Here is a 19,588-nt window from a genome sequence, read left to right as displayed (position 1 = left end):
AAAAAAAAAAACCACAACAACAACAAAAGCTGCTTCTGGCAACGGATTATTAAAGCTAATGTGCATATTTTACCTATTCTTGTTCTATGCTCTTAGGTGGGCCTGATATGTGCTTTCAATTAGGATACATAAAGTTCTGTGCTATTAAGTGTGAACATTTAAAATATCTTTATAAAACCCGAATACTTATTAATGAACCCCTTCCCTTGGAATATAACTTGTGTTATTTTTTTCCAACTCGCAATTCTGAATTTTGCTAGAATGTATTATTACTATTTGGATACAATGTCCAGTACCCCTATGAAGTTTTACTGGGCAAAATGACAATCCTTTGAGTGTTTGGGTTTTAATATATGGCACTTCTGAGCATGGGAGGACCACGTATGTTAAATTTCAATCTCAAGAGGAGCAATATTTCTGTCATAGGTTAGCCACTTAAAATTCTTTCTTTCCTTGAGAAATTTTTTTGAAACAAAACACCCTCTGTGGTGCTTCAATGATCTTGCTCAGTAAGGGATTTCAATGGGACATTACTGTGTTATTCTGATTTCCTGTGTTCCCAATCCAGAAGTTTGGAAAATGCTTTATTCCGTTTCTAAAAAAAATGCATTGCTACTATATTCTAGAGGAAGCATTACTGTAGTTTTTTGCAAAATAATGAACATAAATTTCCTGAGAAGGTTACAAGCTGAAGCCAGAGCCTTGTATTATATAATATGCTGCATTAACTTTATATGAGAGAGTGGTTTTATAGCCTGGTTTCCTACTGGTTGGAAAACTGTTCTTAGAATAATTACCAATGGCCTGTGTCCAAACTGAAGGGAAACATGAAGGATTTTTTCCAGGACTTGTCCTGAGCGAATTACTAGTTTATACTTTCATTAAGTAAATAGTAAAAGAGGGGATACCCTTAATTAACTCTCAGATGATACCAAGTAGGGATGACCACTGTGAAAGATGGTCTGACAAATTGGGGCTAAAACTTAAAGTAAACTTTGTGTAATTTCATGCGGAGAAGTTCAAAGGAATAGACTTATGTAGGAATAATCAATTGCAGGAAAAGGCAATTTTGAAGGCTGGTTGAGCCAACCAAGAATATCACTCTGTTGTGAAAATAGTGCACACTGTGCTAGAAGATATGCACAGGTGCCTAGCATGTAAAGCACACAAAACAGTTTTTCTGTACTGTTCAACAATGATAAAACTTGTGGTGGAGTACTTTGTTTTGTATTTGATAGTAGATTGACTAGCTGGAGTGAGTCAGAAAAATAAAAAAATTGCTAGAGCCACTGGTGATAGGACTTAAGTTGAGCGGAAAAAAAAGAACAGAAGAGAGCCTCTAGGTTAAATATTAGAAAAGCTTTCCAAATGTAAACACAAGGAAGTCCTGAAATATGCTTCTTAGAGATTATGGAGTTGCTCTTAAGAATGGGTTAGACTTATAGAGGTAAGTTATGTATAGTTGTTCCTGTTTTAAAATAGAAGAAGGAATAGATGACATCTTTAGATTCCTTTCCATATGCTTTGAGCCTTTAGAAAACTGGAAATCTTTAGATGTATGCTTGGCACTATTAAATAACATAAAGTGTTTATAGGAGTAAATAATACCTATGTGCCCAAGTTAGGTGTGAGATGAGTTTTCTCGCCATTTAACCAAAAAAAGTAAATTACTTGTGATGTTTCACATCAATGTATCTGGAAACAGAAATGCAGAAAAAAGCAAGGACAAAAAATTCTGTATTAAACAGAAACTTGTTTAATGACAGTCTTGAGTAGGATAAACATATCTGCTAAAGTACATGTATTATTTTTATTATTTAAGTCTAAGTCTATTGCATGCATCCAATCATGAGAAGTCCCACTACAGCGTTAGTACCAGCAGAGTCATATGTTTGGAGATATAGATCTTCTCTTTTGGGAAAGATTAAATTTCTGTAATTTATGCAGTATTAACAATAGCTTTAGGCAATAATTTTTATATGCACATCATAATCATATGCACTGTATACAGACTTGAGAGGTTGTAGCTTTTTATAGATAACTTTTTTAAATCTAAAAAGGAGATGGTTAGAAATGTAACTTTTTTTGGCGACATAAAAACAGTTTTCAGTCTGAGTAATCTTAATAGCAACAATATCTGGCTTAGAGGCTAAGTGAAATAAGCTTATGTGGAAGTCACGTTTATTTTGAAGATAGCTACTTCTCTGGGTGTCTAGTACATTTTGGGCTTTATTTAAATCAGTTTGATTTGCGATAGCTAATGAACAAAGTATAGATTGAAATGTGAAAAGGGGAGATCTCTGCTAAATTAGACAGCTCTTGCACTCTTTATATTTCTTCTGCTTCTTATGAAATAAATGGGGGAGGGGGGAACACAAAGATTGTGGGTGGGTCTATCTGTGCAGGAAGACAGGCATAGCAGTTTTGGAAGGCTCCCTTGCCAAAAATCATTAAAAAGATGCAATAGAGGTTTGGGGCTTTACGCTCAGGCTTCAGGAGTAGTTAGTCTTTTTCTTATCCTTTTCAACATATGCAAAGAAAAATGCACAAAAAGTTTGCAGTTGTCTTCCTTTTCTACAAGTGATACCACCTGATAAAGGGGCAAATTTTATTTTCTGTGGTGCTTCATGGGTTAAGAAGAAAACATAATATGGTAGATGTACATCTCTGATCTGAATTAGTCTGCTATATTTGACTAGAATGTTGTTCTGTCACTTGTCTATTCTTTGTTTCAGTCCTGTGTATGTTCTCCATTTGTTAAATGTTTGTGTTAAATATTTTTCAAAATAAATAAAAGTATATATAAATGAAGAATTAATGAGTTCAGGTACAACATTGATCTGTGACCTATCAAATTGAAATAGAATTATTTTGTTCCTCCCATGCATGCTAAGATATGTCAAAGCAACAGACCAGTGATTTTGAAGATGGACATTCAACAACACATCAGGTATGGGCACAACATTGCACCTACTTTTATAAAGCCTCTTTGGAAAAATGTATTTATGTAGTCAGAAGCTAAGAAATTAATCATGAGCAGGTGGTTCTGTACCATAGCTATAAAGTTAGATTTTAAAGACCGACTAACTGCTGAATTGAATCACTTCGTTCTCCTTAAGTAAGTACTTCTGAAAAAATTGAGGGCTTGAAGTATTTTGCTGCAGTTCTTTCCCTGCAGTTCTTCAAAATTCAGGTATCTTATTAAACAATTGCTTTATATTTCCCCTCATGTAGTTTCCCATATGTAGCTGCATTATTTTAGGAAAGATGTGTCTTTACTTACCAGGTACATGTTCATGTAAAATTAAAATATTCATGTTCTGGTTAGTGTTGATCATCTAGTATACTTCCCCTGATTGTTTCCTCCCCCGATAGGTTCTGTGCTTTGAGATGGTGATGAATTCAAGTTCTGGACTTCTATATGTGGTGGTCTAATTCATTTTGTGATGGTGGATTCATGCAATTTTTTTTTTTTATTTTTACTATGTTCGTATGCATGTTGTTTATGTGGTAGGCTTTACATATGTTTTGTATAATTACATATCCTCACTCCCAATGTGATATTTGGGGTATCAAATAACAGCCATGATATCAGCCATGGATTTCAGCTAAGTTCTACTCTTTTAAGTTTATTTAAAGGGAGATAGAGCAGTTGGACATAGGCTTTAAACCATCAAGTGTCTTTTTAGTTAGGCAATATGTGTGTCTAACTCTTTAAATTATTATTATTTGTAAAATCTGTGGTTGTCTAGAATATCTTCTTTTCACTCCTTATCTTTTTAAGCAGAAAATATTCAGCATTTGAAGTGTGATATGGCCCATCTCACTGGTCACTCCTAATTATTTGTTCTACATAGATGGTAGTTAGGATTGTCTCATTTTATTGATGTCATTTTAACCCACAATACACTAATTGTGTGATTGAACTGGACAGAATGAATTTAGATTTCTTTTAAAAGAAATTCTGAAGAACAAGATGTCAGATGTAGTTTGTAAACATTTAGAAAGGGCTCCTTATCCATATAAATGAGCTTTTTATGCAACTATCAAGACTTCGACAAAATAGAGCAAAAAACCTATTTGAAGTATATATAGATTGTTTGAAGTAGGCAATTAAGAATTGTTTAAAGTGGGCAGTTAAGAAATTTTCCTTATACATTGGAACACAGAGAAAATCCCCAGTACATACTGATAAAGATTTGGTGATTAGAATTCATCTGTCAACTGTTTTTTTTGCTCTTGTTATGTAATAGCTTCTCCTTGCATTATTCGTCTGAATACAGAATGGCTGGAAAGAAAATAGTTTTCCCCATTGAGTAATCAGATGTGAATCAAGACAAATTTGTGTACAGATTTGTTAATAAAGATGGTGTCGTTTGGACATAGTTTGTGAATACGACTGGGTTTGTTTCACTACCCCCCCCAAAAAAATTGAGCAAGTAGTGAGAGCAGAAAATTCTACAGACTAGTTAATATAGCTTATGCTACCAGGTCTTAAAATTTCTTTCATGTGCTTTTAAGGAATCTCCTGAGAACTCTCGTGTGGATACATCTGACATAGGTGGGTTTTTAAATTTACTTTTTAGCTACCTTTTTTTAACTTTTTGAAAAAGATTGCAAATAACTTTTTCATAATTTTCTAATATAGTGAAAATAATTTTAATACGTGTTCTGTACGCTTTCAGAAAGCAGATAATAGGAATAACAAGAGACTGAAGTACTGGTAGTACTATGAAATCAATATCCACATTCCTCTTTAAAATCTCAGTCCTGAATCCCTGATATCTTGGAAAGTCAATGTGGAATATGTTCAATTGCCTTTTCTTAATAAAGAAAGGAACAGTGAAATCAAAACTTTGGCATAAGTGGCAATAGAAGTTTTATTAATAATTAGAATATATACATTAATTTCTAGTGGTCTGGTAAACGCAGATATTGCATTCAGCTGCAACAATACATCTTCAGTAGTGTTTCTAACAGTTCAGCATCAGTCTTGTGGCCTGTCTGCAAAGTTTAGGGTGGTTTTGACCTTGTATTCTCAAATAATTATTTGATTGTATTAATTAGTGGTAACAATCTTTGAATGACTGTTTTTAAAATACTTAAAACTTGTATTACTCAAGATCTTTTGATTCTTGTGCATTTTGCATAAATTAAACTATGGCTAGGTGGTAACCAGCATTTAATGATTAAAAGAGCAGCAAAATATGGTTAGCTGGTGTTTAAATACTCTGGTATAAATTAGGTGCTTCATACACATAGCTGTCTCCACCACAGATGATTACTTCTCTGAGGGAAAATAGAAAATAGCAATCTGAACTCTGTCCTCCTGTCATTTGAGGGGATAATTTCAAATATCTGTTTGAATGATAAAATAATTTCTGCAAATTTAGAAAAAGTGACTTCGTTTTTTCTCAACCTGTGCAATCAAATATAGGAAACAAATTTCAGAGGCATCTGTAGCTTAGCTTCTGCAAGTGTCCTTTGTGTCTTTTGCACTCATGGGATAAATGAGTGATGCAGTTCAGACTCTGGTATCTTCATAGCAGGGTACAATAATATAATTATCCACTCCTCCTCCTTCTCTTGTGAATATTCTAGGAAGAGACTGGAGAGGATTTATAGCAGCCTCGGTGAGTCCCAGCTATCTCCAAATACAGTAAGACCTAGAAATTAGCTTCTTAGAGATGTGGGATTGGATTCCTCACTTAAAAATGGAATTCACCTAGGTGTCTTGTTTTTTTTTTTTGTTTTGTGGTTTTTTTGTTTGTTTGTTTTTGTTTTTTTTTAAATGTATAAAAGGTTAGCAATAAGGCGTGCTAACTGTTAAGAAAAAAGTGTCTCTTTAGCTGCTTTAGCTAAAACTTTAGCAGATTTTTTCCATCTTTAGTATTCATATGGAATGCTTCACACTTCTCACTGAAGGCAGTGTTTCTTCCAGGTATTATACAGTATTTTTGTTCTAAAAGTATGCAAAGCCTATCAATAGCAGGTATAAATAAAGTGAAACAGCTCTCACCTGTACCTGCAAGTATTGGTCTGTCCTTAATAGGGAAAATTATTAGGTCTACCTTCTTTGGTTTCACAGGAAGTAGCATGGCAAAGTATAGTGGTATGTGAACAATTTCTTGTATCTATTAGGATTGTATCACAGAAAAATGAATTTATTTGGAGAGAAAGGGGAAAGTTCAATCTGAATTGTATATTTATCTAAGTGTATTTAAGTTTAGAAGATCACATCAAAGTCAAGACTTAAAATTTACGGTAACCCCCTTACTAACATGTTCATCTTTTAAATAAGATACATTTTTTAGGTAACGATATTGTATTGAGTGCATCTCCAGTGAAATAACTTCCTATATTATAGGTCAAATTTTCAAGAGAGGAAGGTGGGAGTTTTCATTTTTCCTCTCTCTTCTGCACTTGAGGAACAGAGGTGTTCCTGAATTTCCCTTTTGGCCCTTAAAAACATGTTAAGGTTCCCTGGAGAATATACTTCACTTTTTTCTGTTCTGTGCTGTGCCATGGTCCTCTGCTAATAATTAATGTTCCAGTGATTTGAAGTATGATTGACAATACATTGAAGACATACTAAAATTACGCTTTTGTGAGGTTTCACACCTCGAAGAGTATTCAACTTGTATACAGCTCAATTCATTCTATGATACAAGCTATTTTCTAATAATTTGTAATTGGCGTGATGGAGTCAATCATTCCTGGACACGAGTTGTTACCTTTATCTCAAGAACCTCCTGTTTTTGTAGCACTCTAATCTGGTCATCTCAGTGACCATTTAGGGATCAGTCTGCTAGTTTTGTGCCCAATTCTACCGGAGGAAGATGACTGTATGGCAGAAAGAGAGTATCAGCTGTTACAACAGAAACTGGAGCTGAAACTTTTCCAGATTAAAACATTAACATTCTTACTGCTTCTTCCGCTATTGATGCTTAGTCACTGATTTCCTGTGGATAAAGTGACCACAACTTTGTCTTCCATTAGTCATGTGGGAAAAAACTGATGATCTGACAGGTATGGGTTTCAGTTCTAATAAAATAATTCTACTGGGATCAGGTAGACTGTCAAAGCCGACCCTCTGATTGCTCAACATTTTCACCAGAAGATGTGAAATTGTGTTGTCTCCCACAAAGATAGCATTTCTTTCATATGTATCTTTATCCTAGCTCTATGGCAGCAGCTGTCCACAGAGCTTTAGGTGATGATTGCACCGACAGGGAACAAAAAGGGAAGATGGGATTAGCTGGAAAAGATTTTCATTCTGTTTTTAGTAATTTAAGAATAGTATAAAGAGGCAGTGATGTGGTAGGTATCATAACCAAGATTTTTTCACTCATTGTTTTTGTTTTCAGGTTTTCCCTCCCTGTGGTGAACACGATCGTGGGACAAAGATATGAGAGCCAGGGAAATTCAGAAATCAGGGTTTACAATGCAGTCACATGTTTTATGATCATGAAAGACTGAGGCTTTAGCTAATGATGAGTTGGAAGTTCTGGCTACATCTAGCAAAAAAATATTTTGTTGAGTTTCATTCACAAAAATAGCCATAGAATACATAAAAATTGAGTTGGAAGATTTGGACTTACTTTTTAATATTCTCAAGTCTGTCTTATTTCTCACCTTAGCAGTTCTAAGGCAGTCTTGACAATAAGAAACTAAGAAAAGGAAGCGTGGTAGATGGTCCTTACTATCTTCATTGGGATATTTAGGAATGTAGTGGGAAATAAGTGGGAATGATACATTAATGAATCTTGCAGAGCAGTGCTTTGAAAATATTTTAGTCTCTGAAATGGTTAGCATAAATCTTGAAGAACTGGTTACAAGCAAGTTATCTGCACTCTTCTTTGTTCCCCTCAAGTCATTTATGAACTTATAAACCATACTTTTCAATTGGACTTGAAATAGAAATGGAGTACAGATAAAAAGTTTTAGTATAGAAAACCATTTTCTAAAATGAAACCAGTTTAGTCAGTAGTTACACAGTGTGTGTTTAGAAACATTTCCGTTTTGGTTTTAAGTTCAGCTAGATTTTATTTAGTATTTATCTTCAAATTGTAGATGAAGAAAGTGATGCCGATATAGTTGCAGTAAGAAGAAAATTTGAAGACATTCACTTCCAGGTAAAACTTTCTGGTGTCTAATGTAATGGAATAATTTTGTGTTCAATAGAAATGATTGAACTATTTGAATAGCTTACACGTGCCTGATGAGATGATGCACCATCAGCCGAAGACTCTATGTAGTCTGTGTCTTAATGCACGTTTTTAGTAAGTATAGCAAATGAGAGGTTCGGTAAATAATGTCATGAAGACCACTATGAAGTAATATTATGTCTTGGTATTATTAGTATACCAGAGAAAGCCATACAGTGTATTGCATAGAACAGGCAACCCTGAGAAAGGCTATTATAGGTATGGAAAAAGAATAACCAGATGAATCACAAAGTGAAAACACTTATAAAAATATGATCATTCACCTGAGAGTCTAGCATAAACAGGTAACATGATTTAAAAAAAAAAAAGTAAATCTGAAATAATAGCTACTGTAAGAAAAGCAGACTGAAATCTTCTGCTGTTGTTTCCCAAACTAGATTATGGGTACCAGAGTAGTTGAATTGATGAAGAAAAATACAACACACACTCTGTGTGTGCAGCCATTCTAATCCTGTGTTCTGGTTGCTCAAATACAATTACCAAAAGTTTAATTTCACTAATTAATTAGTTTCACTAATGAAAAAAGTTTGCCATTTGTCACCAAATATTTTTAGATTTTATTTAGAGATGCATTACAGAGTAGACCTTAATTTGTATATGAATTTGTGGGATGTTAATAATACATGTAAAGATTTGCAGCCATAATTACCAGTGCTTTGTAACCTAACGCTAGGACTTTTTTCTTTTTTTTTTTTTTTTTGTTTTGTTTTTATCAGTATGTCTTCTGAAGCAGTGTGTGCTTTTCCCTGCATCAGTAAACTAGCTAGTTATCTCTTCATATATGTCTTCACATACAGTTCTTCTCAGGGAGGGTGGGGTTTTTTTGACATAAAATGTATACATTAAAAATAAGTTTATGCTGTTTGGATATCCTCATCTGAATAACACTAGTTTGAAACAATTCTAAGTAATATGTTTGGGTTTGTCAGTGTCAATAACTTCTATGTGTTTTTACGAATTCTTTTTTTTTTTCCCCCCCTTTAAGAATCTGTATGTAGATGATGGGAAAATTCAGGAGAAAGTAAAAGTTCAAGTGGATGTGATAGTACAAGATTATGCTAGAAAAATTCCCAAGTGGATTACGGTAACATATTTCTCGTGTTCTGTTCTAAGTTATTAGCTAATTAGAATAAAATAAGAACTCTCTAACTGTGCAGCACAATGAATTCTAATACAACTTCTCTGCTGTTCCATCATTGTTTCTTTGCTGCTTGCTGTCTGCGTAAATATCACAGTATTTCAGGTCTCTGACAGCAATGATTTGTAAGAAACGAAGCAGATGATATCCAAATACTACTTTTTTTTTTTTTTTACATTTATACTTTGTTCTTTGAACCCTGATGTGCAAGTTGATCTTTACTTCAGTAAGTTTTCTGAAAAGCCTAAATTTGAGTTTGTAGAGAAAAAAGGAGGTTTAGCTTTATTTTGGTTTTATGGGGTGAGGGGGGATTGGGGGCAAAGGGTTATGTTACAAGGCTTCTGTTTCCTACTGGAATTGCCAGAGATGTATTGATCTATATATCCATGAATAAATTCATATATTTGGAAAAGGGATTAAAATATGATACATAACATAGAAGTTGCAAAGATGATAAATAGCTTTACAAGATTAAACTGGTAACTCTTAAAAATTCTTACTGAAGTCTTAGACTAGACTTTTTCCTCCTTGTCTGAAATTTACTAAGCCCCTTAGGACCATAACTCTGTACAGGACCTAGTATAGTAAGCAGAGAGTAGCAGGAGTCACAAATAAGGTTTTGATGTTACCTTTAACGTGCAAAAAATTCAGGATATTAGATTATGTGTCTTTTCTTTTTCGTTGTTTTTCAGATAGCACCTCAAGGTTCATCGGAAGGTCTTCATTTAGCTTCGCCAGTGCAAGATCTGATTGGTAAAACTAAATCTTTTGGGTGTTGGTTAAATACGTTAGTTACAAAATGTGTTTTTATTAAAATTTATTAGAAATAAATATTTAATTTATTGATAACACAGAGGCACTATTTATCCAACAGAAAAGTTCAATAGGCTGGATTCTTGAAGAGAAGTTAGACATGATTTTGCTTATGGCAAAATGTATTTGAAAAATAGAAAATAAATAACTTGTATACATAAACCCAGCTTTTCTTAAATAGCCCCAGGAAAAAAATGCATGGTTACAAAATTCAGCAGCCTTAAGCTCAATTAAATGGAAGTGTAATTTTTTGGTTCTGCTTATTTTAAACTCAAGGAATGTAATGAACAGCTTTGGGTCTGCTGGTAACAAGTATTCCAAGTGGTACTTCGCTAGTAAACTTTTTCTTCAGAAGCTCTCCAGATTTGATACAAACCTAATTTTGGTGTAAATATTTCAAGCCTAACAACTACAAAAAGCATTATCTTCATCATGCTTTACAGCAAGTAAAGCTGCACTGGTACTAGCTAAGTACAAAGCTTTCAAGTAATATGGAAATCAAGTAACAAAACCTGTAGCATAAGACTGTTCCTTCTGGTCAGGAATCACAAAGAGCAAAGCAGTGTGCCTCTACAATGAAAATATTTTATATCTATATATTAAGCTATTTTAGAATAGTTTTTCTTTTTTCCAACACTTAATTTCTGTCTTCTATAGTCTGCTAATTCAATATGGTTAGGAAAAACCTTTCAGTTTTTTCCTAATAGATTGTATGTTAATCACCCATTTAGCCTGGCAAAAAAGCTTAATGAAATATGCCATTACAGTAAGATTATCTGTACCACATGCAATTGTTTCTAAGTCATGTAATACATTACTGGAAGTGCCCTAATAGGTTTGGGGGTTTTTCCTTCTTCTGGTTTTGTTTTGTGATTCATTTGGTTTTTTTGAATAGGCACCCCAGCTGCCATTTGCAGAAAGAAACTAGATTTGCCAAATGAATGTTCTTCATCCAGACCTCTACAGTTACAATTTTCTGGTCTTCCCACTTCACCAAACACAATAACCATACCCAGGCATCAACCTTCTCCAGAACTGAATAAAACTTGCTATGATAGCATCTTGGAAGAATACCAGTCTGCAGATGAGGAATGCTCCTGGAGCGATGTAACTCTTGCAGACTTGTATCCAGCGATGGTCCAGATACTTAAAAGGCTCATGACAAAGTCTTGGAGAAAAGAGTTAAAATACATGTTTGGACACTTAAGGCACAAAAGATGGCATTCTAGAAGACCAAAGCTCAATGTCACTGTAGACAAAATAAGAGGGTTCAGACCTCTTAAACTGAAGAAAGTGCTACCCAGCATATGCAGCAGTAGAAGTGAAGACATCCAGAATCAAACTTTTGGAAATGAGAACAGAGAACTTTGTGATGACAAGTGTTCCATTAATAATTTCTCTGGTCTGGTACCTTATTCTTGCATTGATACAAATGAAATCAAAATGGACTATGCCTCAAGTTTACAACATCATTTTGTATCTGGAAAAGGCCAAAAAGTCTCCAAACAGACTGTTTTTCCTAATGTTATGGCTAGAAAGGGAGAGGCATTTCTAGTTGAAGATGAGTTACAGACTGCTGTCCTAGTGAAGAATTCAAAATGCAAAGAAAGTGAAAAATTGGCTTACAAATGTTCCTCAGAACACCATTTTATAACACCTACTGCCAGTTCAGGGTCAACAGCACTTCATCTGGTAAAAGAGAATAAAGCTCAAAGAATTGACTTTCCTTGTGGTGATACCTCAGAGTTGTGTTCATCTACTTGCAGTTCCTATGGCAATAATAACACTTTTATACCTGTCACAAACTGTTCTCTTGCAAGAGCATCAAATACTTTGCTCATAAATCCTGAAAAAATAATTTCTGAAAGACGAATTTCTTTCCAGCGCAAACACTCATTTTCCTCCTTGTCCATGAAGCAGAGTCCTTCAAAGATGCCTCAGAAATACGAAGATGCATTTGAAAAACTCTACTACAAACTGTGTTCCAAGGAAATCCAAAAGCCTTTGACATTGACAAGACCTCTTTTGAATTCACAGAACCTTGAAGAAAAACGAAGATTAGTGAAGAGTAATTTAAGTGATTCTGTGAGGTCCGATACACAGTATGATAGAGAATTTGACAGAATCTATGAGCAATTGTGTATTGAGGCTGTTCCAAAACTTCCTGGGTTTCAGAGAGCTTCAAATTTAAGGAAATATGAAGGAATACAGGTGTCTGAAACTGTAAATGCTCTTGTTAACTCGCCTGTTCGAACTTTATCTGCAATTCCCAGAGTTAAAAGACTAGGAAATTTTCAAAATGATCTTCTTTGTTCACCAGTAAAGCGACTGAAAAATATACCAGAACATTATTTTCCTTCAAAAAAATGTCAACAGATTTCTCACAGAAAAAATGTTAATCTTCAGACAGTTGGCATGGACTTTTTGAGCACATACAATGGCAGTAGCCCCAGCTTTTTTGACAGTCACAACTGTCAGAATCAGGTACTTAAGGACCTTGTAAAAAAAAAGATTGTGCACTCTTTGCTGATATTTGGAGAAGGGCTTAAAAATGAATTAGAGCTGAAAGCTGTTTAATCTAGTGACAGCATACTTCTGCTCCTATTTGGTTAGTAGGGTTGGTTTACAGGTTTGGGGTTTTGGGGATTTTTATTTGCTAAAATGTAAGTTGTATCAGGTCTCCTGGATCATGTGAGGAAGCTCACTATATTTAATAATCTTGAAAATTGTTATAAAATGTTCGATAAAAGATTTTGTTACATTTTAATAGACTGTGTCACTGGTTAAAATAATCTTAAACAGTGACCCTGTTAATTAAGGTGCTGTCCTTCTGAAATGATGATGTTTTATTCGTTTTATAGATGGACAAGGTGAGGCAAACAGATTAAGTTTACTAGGTTCCATTGGAATCATTATATTTAGTGATTTAAATATTAAATCAGGCCCTCATTTCTTCTGAGGCAAGCTGTGAAATAAGTGAGTTTTTCCATCAATGTAATCTGTTGATGCTTTATTTTCAGGACTCTGGATTTCATGCTTCTTCAGATAAAACTTTTCTTGGTATTCCTGGTACTTCCCTGCAAGGTTAGTTTCAGAGACTTTATGAATTACGTCTTCAAAGGGTAAATCTACAGATCTCAATAGACCAATGTCTAGGTGACAGCATTTCTTCCTCAGTAGTAATTGGGTATGTTTAAGTGTTCCTTTAAGTAAGGAATCTATAGAGAAATGGGTTTCCTGAATCGCATGTTAACAGCTATTTAAGAAGCTTTTCTTTAGGAGGAAAAGTCCTAGTTAATCTAAAGTGTTGCTTATTATCTGCTGCTTTTCTCTCTTCCTTTTTTTATTTTATTTAAAGTTTGCTGTTGCTTTTACTTTCTGTATCTAAATGTTCAGCAGCAAATGCATAGTTTGTTAATTCTACACTTGAATAACCAAGTGCTTTTGTTTGGATTCTTCAGCTTTACAAAAACTTGCAATTGAGTTGTTGCATGGCTACTGTCACTTGCTTAGGTGAATTAGATTATTAATCTGGATAAAATGACTTTTGCCAATTCAGGACAGTAGAATTTTATTATTAAAAAAACCTAAAACTACATTAGTTTAAGATTTTAGATGCTAATCTTTTAATTTCCTTTTTTTTAAAGCATGTTTATAACATAACCTGAACTTTTTTCCTGCTAAGTAAAATCACCAATGTTTATTTTCCATATTTTATTTTTATGAACCTTGTCATCAAGATAATTAACTAACATGTAAAGGAAAATACTGAAGAAGGTGGCTTGAAATATTGTCAACTGGTATACAAGAAGAAAATAGCAGAAGAAATGCACTTGTTTGCATGGTTCTTGCCTTGTTGCATTTTCATTACTGATTAATTGCAAGGAATTTGATTATTTGAGGTGGACTTATCCAATCTGTCTTATTTTGCTTCCCTCAAATTTTAACTCATACTTTATGTATTACATTTTTTATGGTATCAACATTTTCTTCTACTTCTACATTTTTCTAATGGTGATAAATTATAAGCATTTTGAAGAAACCTAGCTTATACTTAAATATATTCAGTGTATAAAACGTATTTGAAATTAAGTTTTGCCAGAACCTTTTGCATTAGAATATTTTCATAAGGAAATTTGCTCGTTGAAGTATGCCAATGAAGTATTGCCAATGTCTTAATAGGCTAATATATTAACAACAAACGCTAATGTCCATGCTACTCAGCATTGTTCTTACCCTTTTCATACTATTGGTTTTCATCACCAGAATCTGGGATTGCAGATGCCCACTCTGGTTGGCCTAGGGCAATGAAGAATTACAGCTGTCCCGAAAATGCACAGAAGTGTCACCAAAGGTAAGTGCCTTTCAAGAAAAGAAATTTCAAAATAAATTCTTGCTGCTCTACATGTATATTAAAGGTACGGAGGTTGTTGCTTACATGCGTATTTCTAGAATGAAAATCAGCATGGATGCTTGGGAGAGCCCAAGCTAATCAAACCTGCAGATTGAACACCGGGAGACAAGTGTCTGTGGACAAAACTAGCCAGACTCCAGCATGGATGGCCAGTGAACACAAGATGGCCTAACTGAATAGCTATTCTAGTCCTTCTTTTGTGTTCATTATAGAGGCATTTATTATTTTAGATATAACAATAGAATTGTTTTGATTTTGGCTGTGTGTTTGAGCTAACAAGTCCTCTCAGATCCTTAGGCTGTGGAGAGTGCAGTATATTGCTATTTAAAAGGACTTTCAAAAGTTAGCTTCTGTGCAGTTGGGCATAGTTACCTGCGTTTTAGCTCTATGTACACAAGCAGTGGCTCTGTTTGGAAAATATCTGAGATCCTCTCCTCCTGCTGTTATCACTATTGGCAGTGTATTTAGATCTCTGGAAGGAGAACACTCCTTCCAGCTCCCTGGATACTGGCCTACTACATCTGCTTTTCTTAGAAAATATGTGACTTTTAAAGGATTCTCAAGTTTCAGATCTCTTGGATTTTTAATTACAAACTAATTTAATAGGCAGCGGGATTAAAAAGCTTTAAAGTTCTCTAAACAGTTTCTCATTTTATTTTCCACAACATTTTTGACAGGCTTTTTGGCACTAATTTGATCTAATTTGGCACCACAATATATGCTGCCTTCCCAAACTCAGTCAAGAAATATTTTCACTAGACTCGAGATGATCATACAGCTAATATAAAATTTTTCTGACAATGTTCGAATTAAAAATTCAAAGGAAGCCTGAATACATTTGTGAAGTATTTGCATGGAGAACTTAACTGGAAAAGAGGCTGCATGATTTATAGAAAAAAGCTTCAGTTTAAGCAAAGATGGAATTAAAACATAAAGGCTTGTATTACAAATATATAACAATATTGATAAAGATTGTATTTGGATTATTTTTGATATAATAGAAGATTGGAGGGAAGCTGATGAGTATACAAGGATGTTTCTGTGATGTTGAGTATGCCCACTTAGCTGAGTAAATTTCTGCTCCGTTCTTGGATTCCCTCTTTTTTTCCCTCCCTTCTTTCTTGACTCCCTACAAAATAGCCCTCCCTATGAGATTAGTAATTGTTCTGAAGGAAAAGGTTTTCCTTTCCTTGCTGCATGTAAGTAGAGATGTTTGAAAAAGAGTAGGAAATCAGGATTTCATGGAGTGCTTTCTTGCCATCCGGAATAAAATCCGTTTCTTTGTTCCTTAATTACACAAATGCATGTTTGCTGATTTGTAGCCAAAATGGACTGTCAGCTGGCAAGCTTCCTTAGGCCTGTGGTGTGATATTCTTAGCCCTCTATGGTTCCCAGGAGTGAAGCTGCTCTTTAATGGCTTCAGAACCCTCAGAAATTTTACGGCTAAGCCATGTGGCAAAATGCTGTATGTTGTAATGAATGGTTGTGGAAAGAAAAGGAATATTGTCTTGCTCTCTGGAACTTGATTGCCTTTATCTAGAAGATTATTATGAAAGAGATATTTCAGAAAAGGAAGTGTTCATAACTATAAACTTTTCTTCAGCTCTGTGTGAATGCTGTCCTACAGCTATACTGCTATACTTAATTATCAGATGTAAACCAAAATAGTTTAAAATAGATGTTAAAAAAAAATTATGCCATTTTGTAAGTAATATGCAAGGAAATAATTGTATTCTCACTTGTATCTTTCATTTTTAGCTATTTGTGAATACATTCAAAAATTACATCTCAAAGTTTAATAGATATTGTATAATTTAGGTTAATGTAGTAGCATTACTGAGACATTAAAATGACATAGGATGAAAAGTTTCCTCTCCAGCTGAAAGCACATAGGAATGCAGACAAGGAGTCCTGCTGCTGTTCACAGTCAAGATGTTCAGATATCTTGCTTTGGCGATTTGTTTCAATTTCATTCTGTTCTTCGGCGTTTCAGCAAGCATAGTATTTTTGTGTAATTTACTTTATCATCTAAACAATTCTTTTCTATAGGGTATCCAGAAAACTAAGCTACACTGATGGGAAAGACCAAAATCCTAGCAATCTCTTGGACAACCTCCTGGTCAAAACTCACCAAGGAGCATTCATGGACTGCTACAGAGAAAACACTGTTTTATAAAGTTTGGTTTGGTTTGGTTTTTTCCTTCTTCCAAGAATCAAGGATGTATTATATGCATGTAATACACAATTAGTCCTGATTTATACTTCCCTGTAATATAAGTCTTCAGGAACTGGTTCGTCCCTTCTGACGGGGCACTTCTTACTCCTTTGGCTTCATCAGGTATTGCAGGGAATCAGGACTCCTTTCTATGGCTAAGTTTAAATTATGTATTTAGTAGTGTTTATAATAACAGAATGTGATCTGTATTACCTTGTTATCTGCTGATAAGCTTTGATTCTTAATGTATTAGTAATAAGATAAGTAACAAGTTCTTTCTGCTGAATTCCTGCCTATTCATGCTTTATAGATTTATCAGTACTAAATGAATGAAAAAATCTAAACTGGGCTGGATGATCCAAATGCAGTATTATATGCTGTGACTTGTAATATGCCTGCTATGTAATTTTAATGTTAAATTTTCTAAGTAGCTCACCAAAGTTGATTGTTCAATAAAATTTTATAATTTTTAGTGGATTTGACAGTTATATTCTGTGTTCTGACAAAATTCTATCTGACACAATATATATTCTAAATAAAAACCTATTCTGAACAAATACCTGCTTTCAACATTTTATTTCAGGTATGTGAATTCTCAGGAGGAGTTTGTATACCTGTATACCTACAGCAAATACATGAAAATGATGTGTCAGGGTCCCACAGGTTTTCATTGCTGTCGTCTTTCTTGGCAAGGAGATTGTTTTAGTGGTAAGTGTCAGGTCAAGTACACTGTTTTACAGGCAACAGCAATACTGTTTAAGCAGATGCATCTGCAGTGATTGTCAGATGCTATAATGACTACTGGAGTACAAGTGTCCTAGACTTACAAGTGGTGCTACTTGATTTCTCTTCTGTTTTGAGTTCTATTCTTCTTCCCTTCCAAACAGTTTTGCTTCTTCCACCGTATTTCCTCTTGTTTACTCTTTCTTCACTGTTCCATTGAACTGATATTTGAATGCTAAGCTTACTGTTAATAAAAACAGCCTTACACTGCTTCCTTCTGCTTCAAAATTTTGTGACGAACACTGGAAAAACAGGTCAGGTTACTGAGACACTATAAACCTAGACCTAGCATCTCCTTTTCTTATTTTGTTGTAATTAGTTGAAACTTTCTTTATACATAAAGGATTTAACTAATATATGATAGTTTATGTAGGTCTTTCTCTAACAGCTTGAAGATGGAGCAATATTGAACATGCTCTTTCATGTAAGAATTCAGTAGTCATTTGATAACTATTCCAAAAAGTCATTAAAAATACAGGTCATTCAGTTGCTTATTTAAGCAAACGGAGGGTAAAGAGTTGGAGGAATAAAGCTAAATCTGGACTGTGGCAGCATTAGAAGTGCCTTGGAAACAGTTGATAGGCCATTAAAGATGATCCTAAAGTGGAGTCTGTGAGAAGAGCAGTGAATAATTTAATGGAATCAGTGATGTGGAAAGGAAGTATATATTGAAGGAGAATACTTACAAAAGTGCCCTGCTCTTTTAGCAAGCTATTTTGCAAGGGAAAGCGGCTGCTGAAAACTGGCATAAATAAATAGCTGGACTAAACAATATATTAAGACTTAAGAATACAGAGGAAACTAGATGTACCTAAATCCCATGAAGTGGACTTATTATGACATGTACACTCAATGAGAGAAGTGTGTACTTCATTTCCATTAAATTAATGATCAGGCTGAAATGACAGGTTGAATTTAGGTAACTCATAGAAGTTCTTTGACTTTGGAATTTTTAGAGGAAAGGCATAATCAAGAGTGCAAATGCTGTGAGAAAACTGGGAAATAGCAACTTTTGTACAAAGCGTACACAAATTGTATTAAATGAAAATACAGTATCCCTTGTTTCATGTGTATGTTGAAAAAAAGTAACAAATAGACTTTTGGGCCTGTGCTTATTTTCTTGAGAGACTGTTTAAGAAAGCCTTCTTTTTTAATCATCTCGGAGGGCTGAGTATTGCATCTGATTGGTGCCAGCTAAATTGAAATATTTTATATAAATATTTCACATATTAATGCTATTCAAACAATTTTTATATATGTCTAAGCAAGAGTATGTTGATATGTATTTTATTATTTATTTTATTCCTACTATGGAACAAAGTATAATTCCTTCCGATCTAATCAAATTAAGTTAGTACTTCATGCATTGATATCTGGATCTTTGGCTTTGGATCTTTGGCTTTGGATCTTTGGCTTTGGATCTTAGTCAGGGTCGTCGTTTAATATGGTTCTCCATCAAGGTGGTTTTTATCAATTCTTCTTCAACAGTATTTATTTTTGCTTATCCAATGGTAGTTGGTCTAAGACCACGGTAACACAGGCACTTTAATTCTGAGTCTGCCTTGTTTCTGGGGTGTAACAGCCAAACATATATTGACTTGATTTCTGCACACAAAAGCAAGTGCTAGCACAAGACAGGCAGTGACACTGGGCAGCTTTGGCTGCAAGGCTTGGCCCCTTCCTTTTGGTCTAGCATAGAAGTTAAGACATGTTAAAGAGGCTCACTAACTATGAGCTAAACTAAACATGAACCAGGCTGACAAAGAACTTTTTCTTTTACATTGATTTTTTTTTTTTTTCCTTTTCCCTCTTCATAAATTTGTCCCATCTCTGGACATGTCCATCCACTTCTGCTTTTAGAAGAGGTGTTAGTTCTTTGTACTATGGGCTTTTTGTTTGTTTTGGTTTTTGTAACTGCTTTCAGGACTATTTCCTTCAGGACCTGAAACACTTGCAGGGCTTTGTATGTGCTTGAGAGTTTCAAGCTCCTTGACACT

The 19,588-nt window shown here is 34.4% G+C and overlaps 1 protein-coding gene across 1 annotated transcript; it reads left to right on the top strand.

Annotated features, from left to right (window-relative positions):
• The first annotated feature begins 7,001 nt into the window (after positions 1–7,001).
• Positions 7,002–12,551, top strand: LOC104079266. Its single transcript, XM_009581246.1, is given in 6 exon segments — positions 7,002–7,029; positions 8,074–8,135; positions 9,214–9,312; positions 10,059–10,119; positions 11,075–12,306; positions 12,308–12,551. Coding segments are annotated over 6 exon segments (1,545 nt in total). The 3' UTR covers positions 12,371–12,551.
• Positions 12,552–19,588: the final 7,037 nt, after the last annotated feature.

The sequence above is a fragment of the Fulmarus glacialis genome, unplaced genomic scaffold (genome assembly GCF_000690835.1).
Source record: "Fulmarus glacialis isolate BGI_N327 unplaced genomic scaffold, ASM69083v1 scaffold31327, whole genome shotgun sequence".
NCBI lineage: Eukaryota > Metazoa > Chordata > Aves > Procellariiformes > Procellariidae > Fulmarus > Fulmarus glacialis.
Note: the sequence above shows the minus strand (reverse complement) of the source record. Positions and strands in the feature narration are given on the sequence as shown.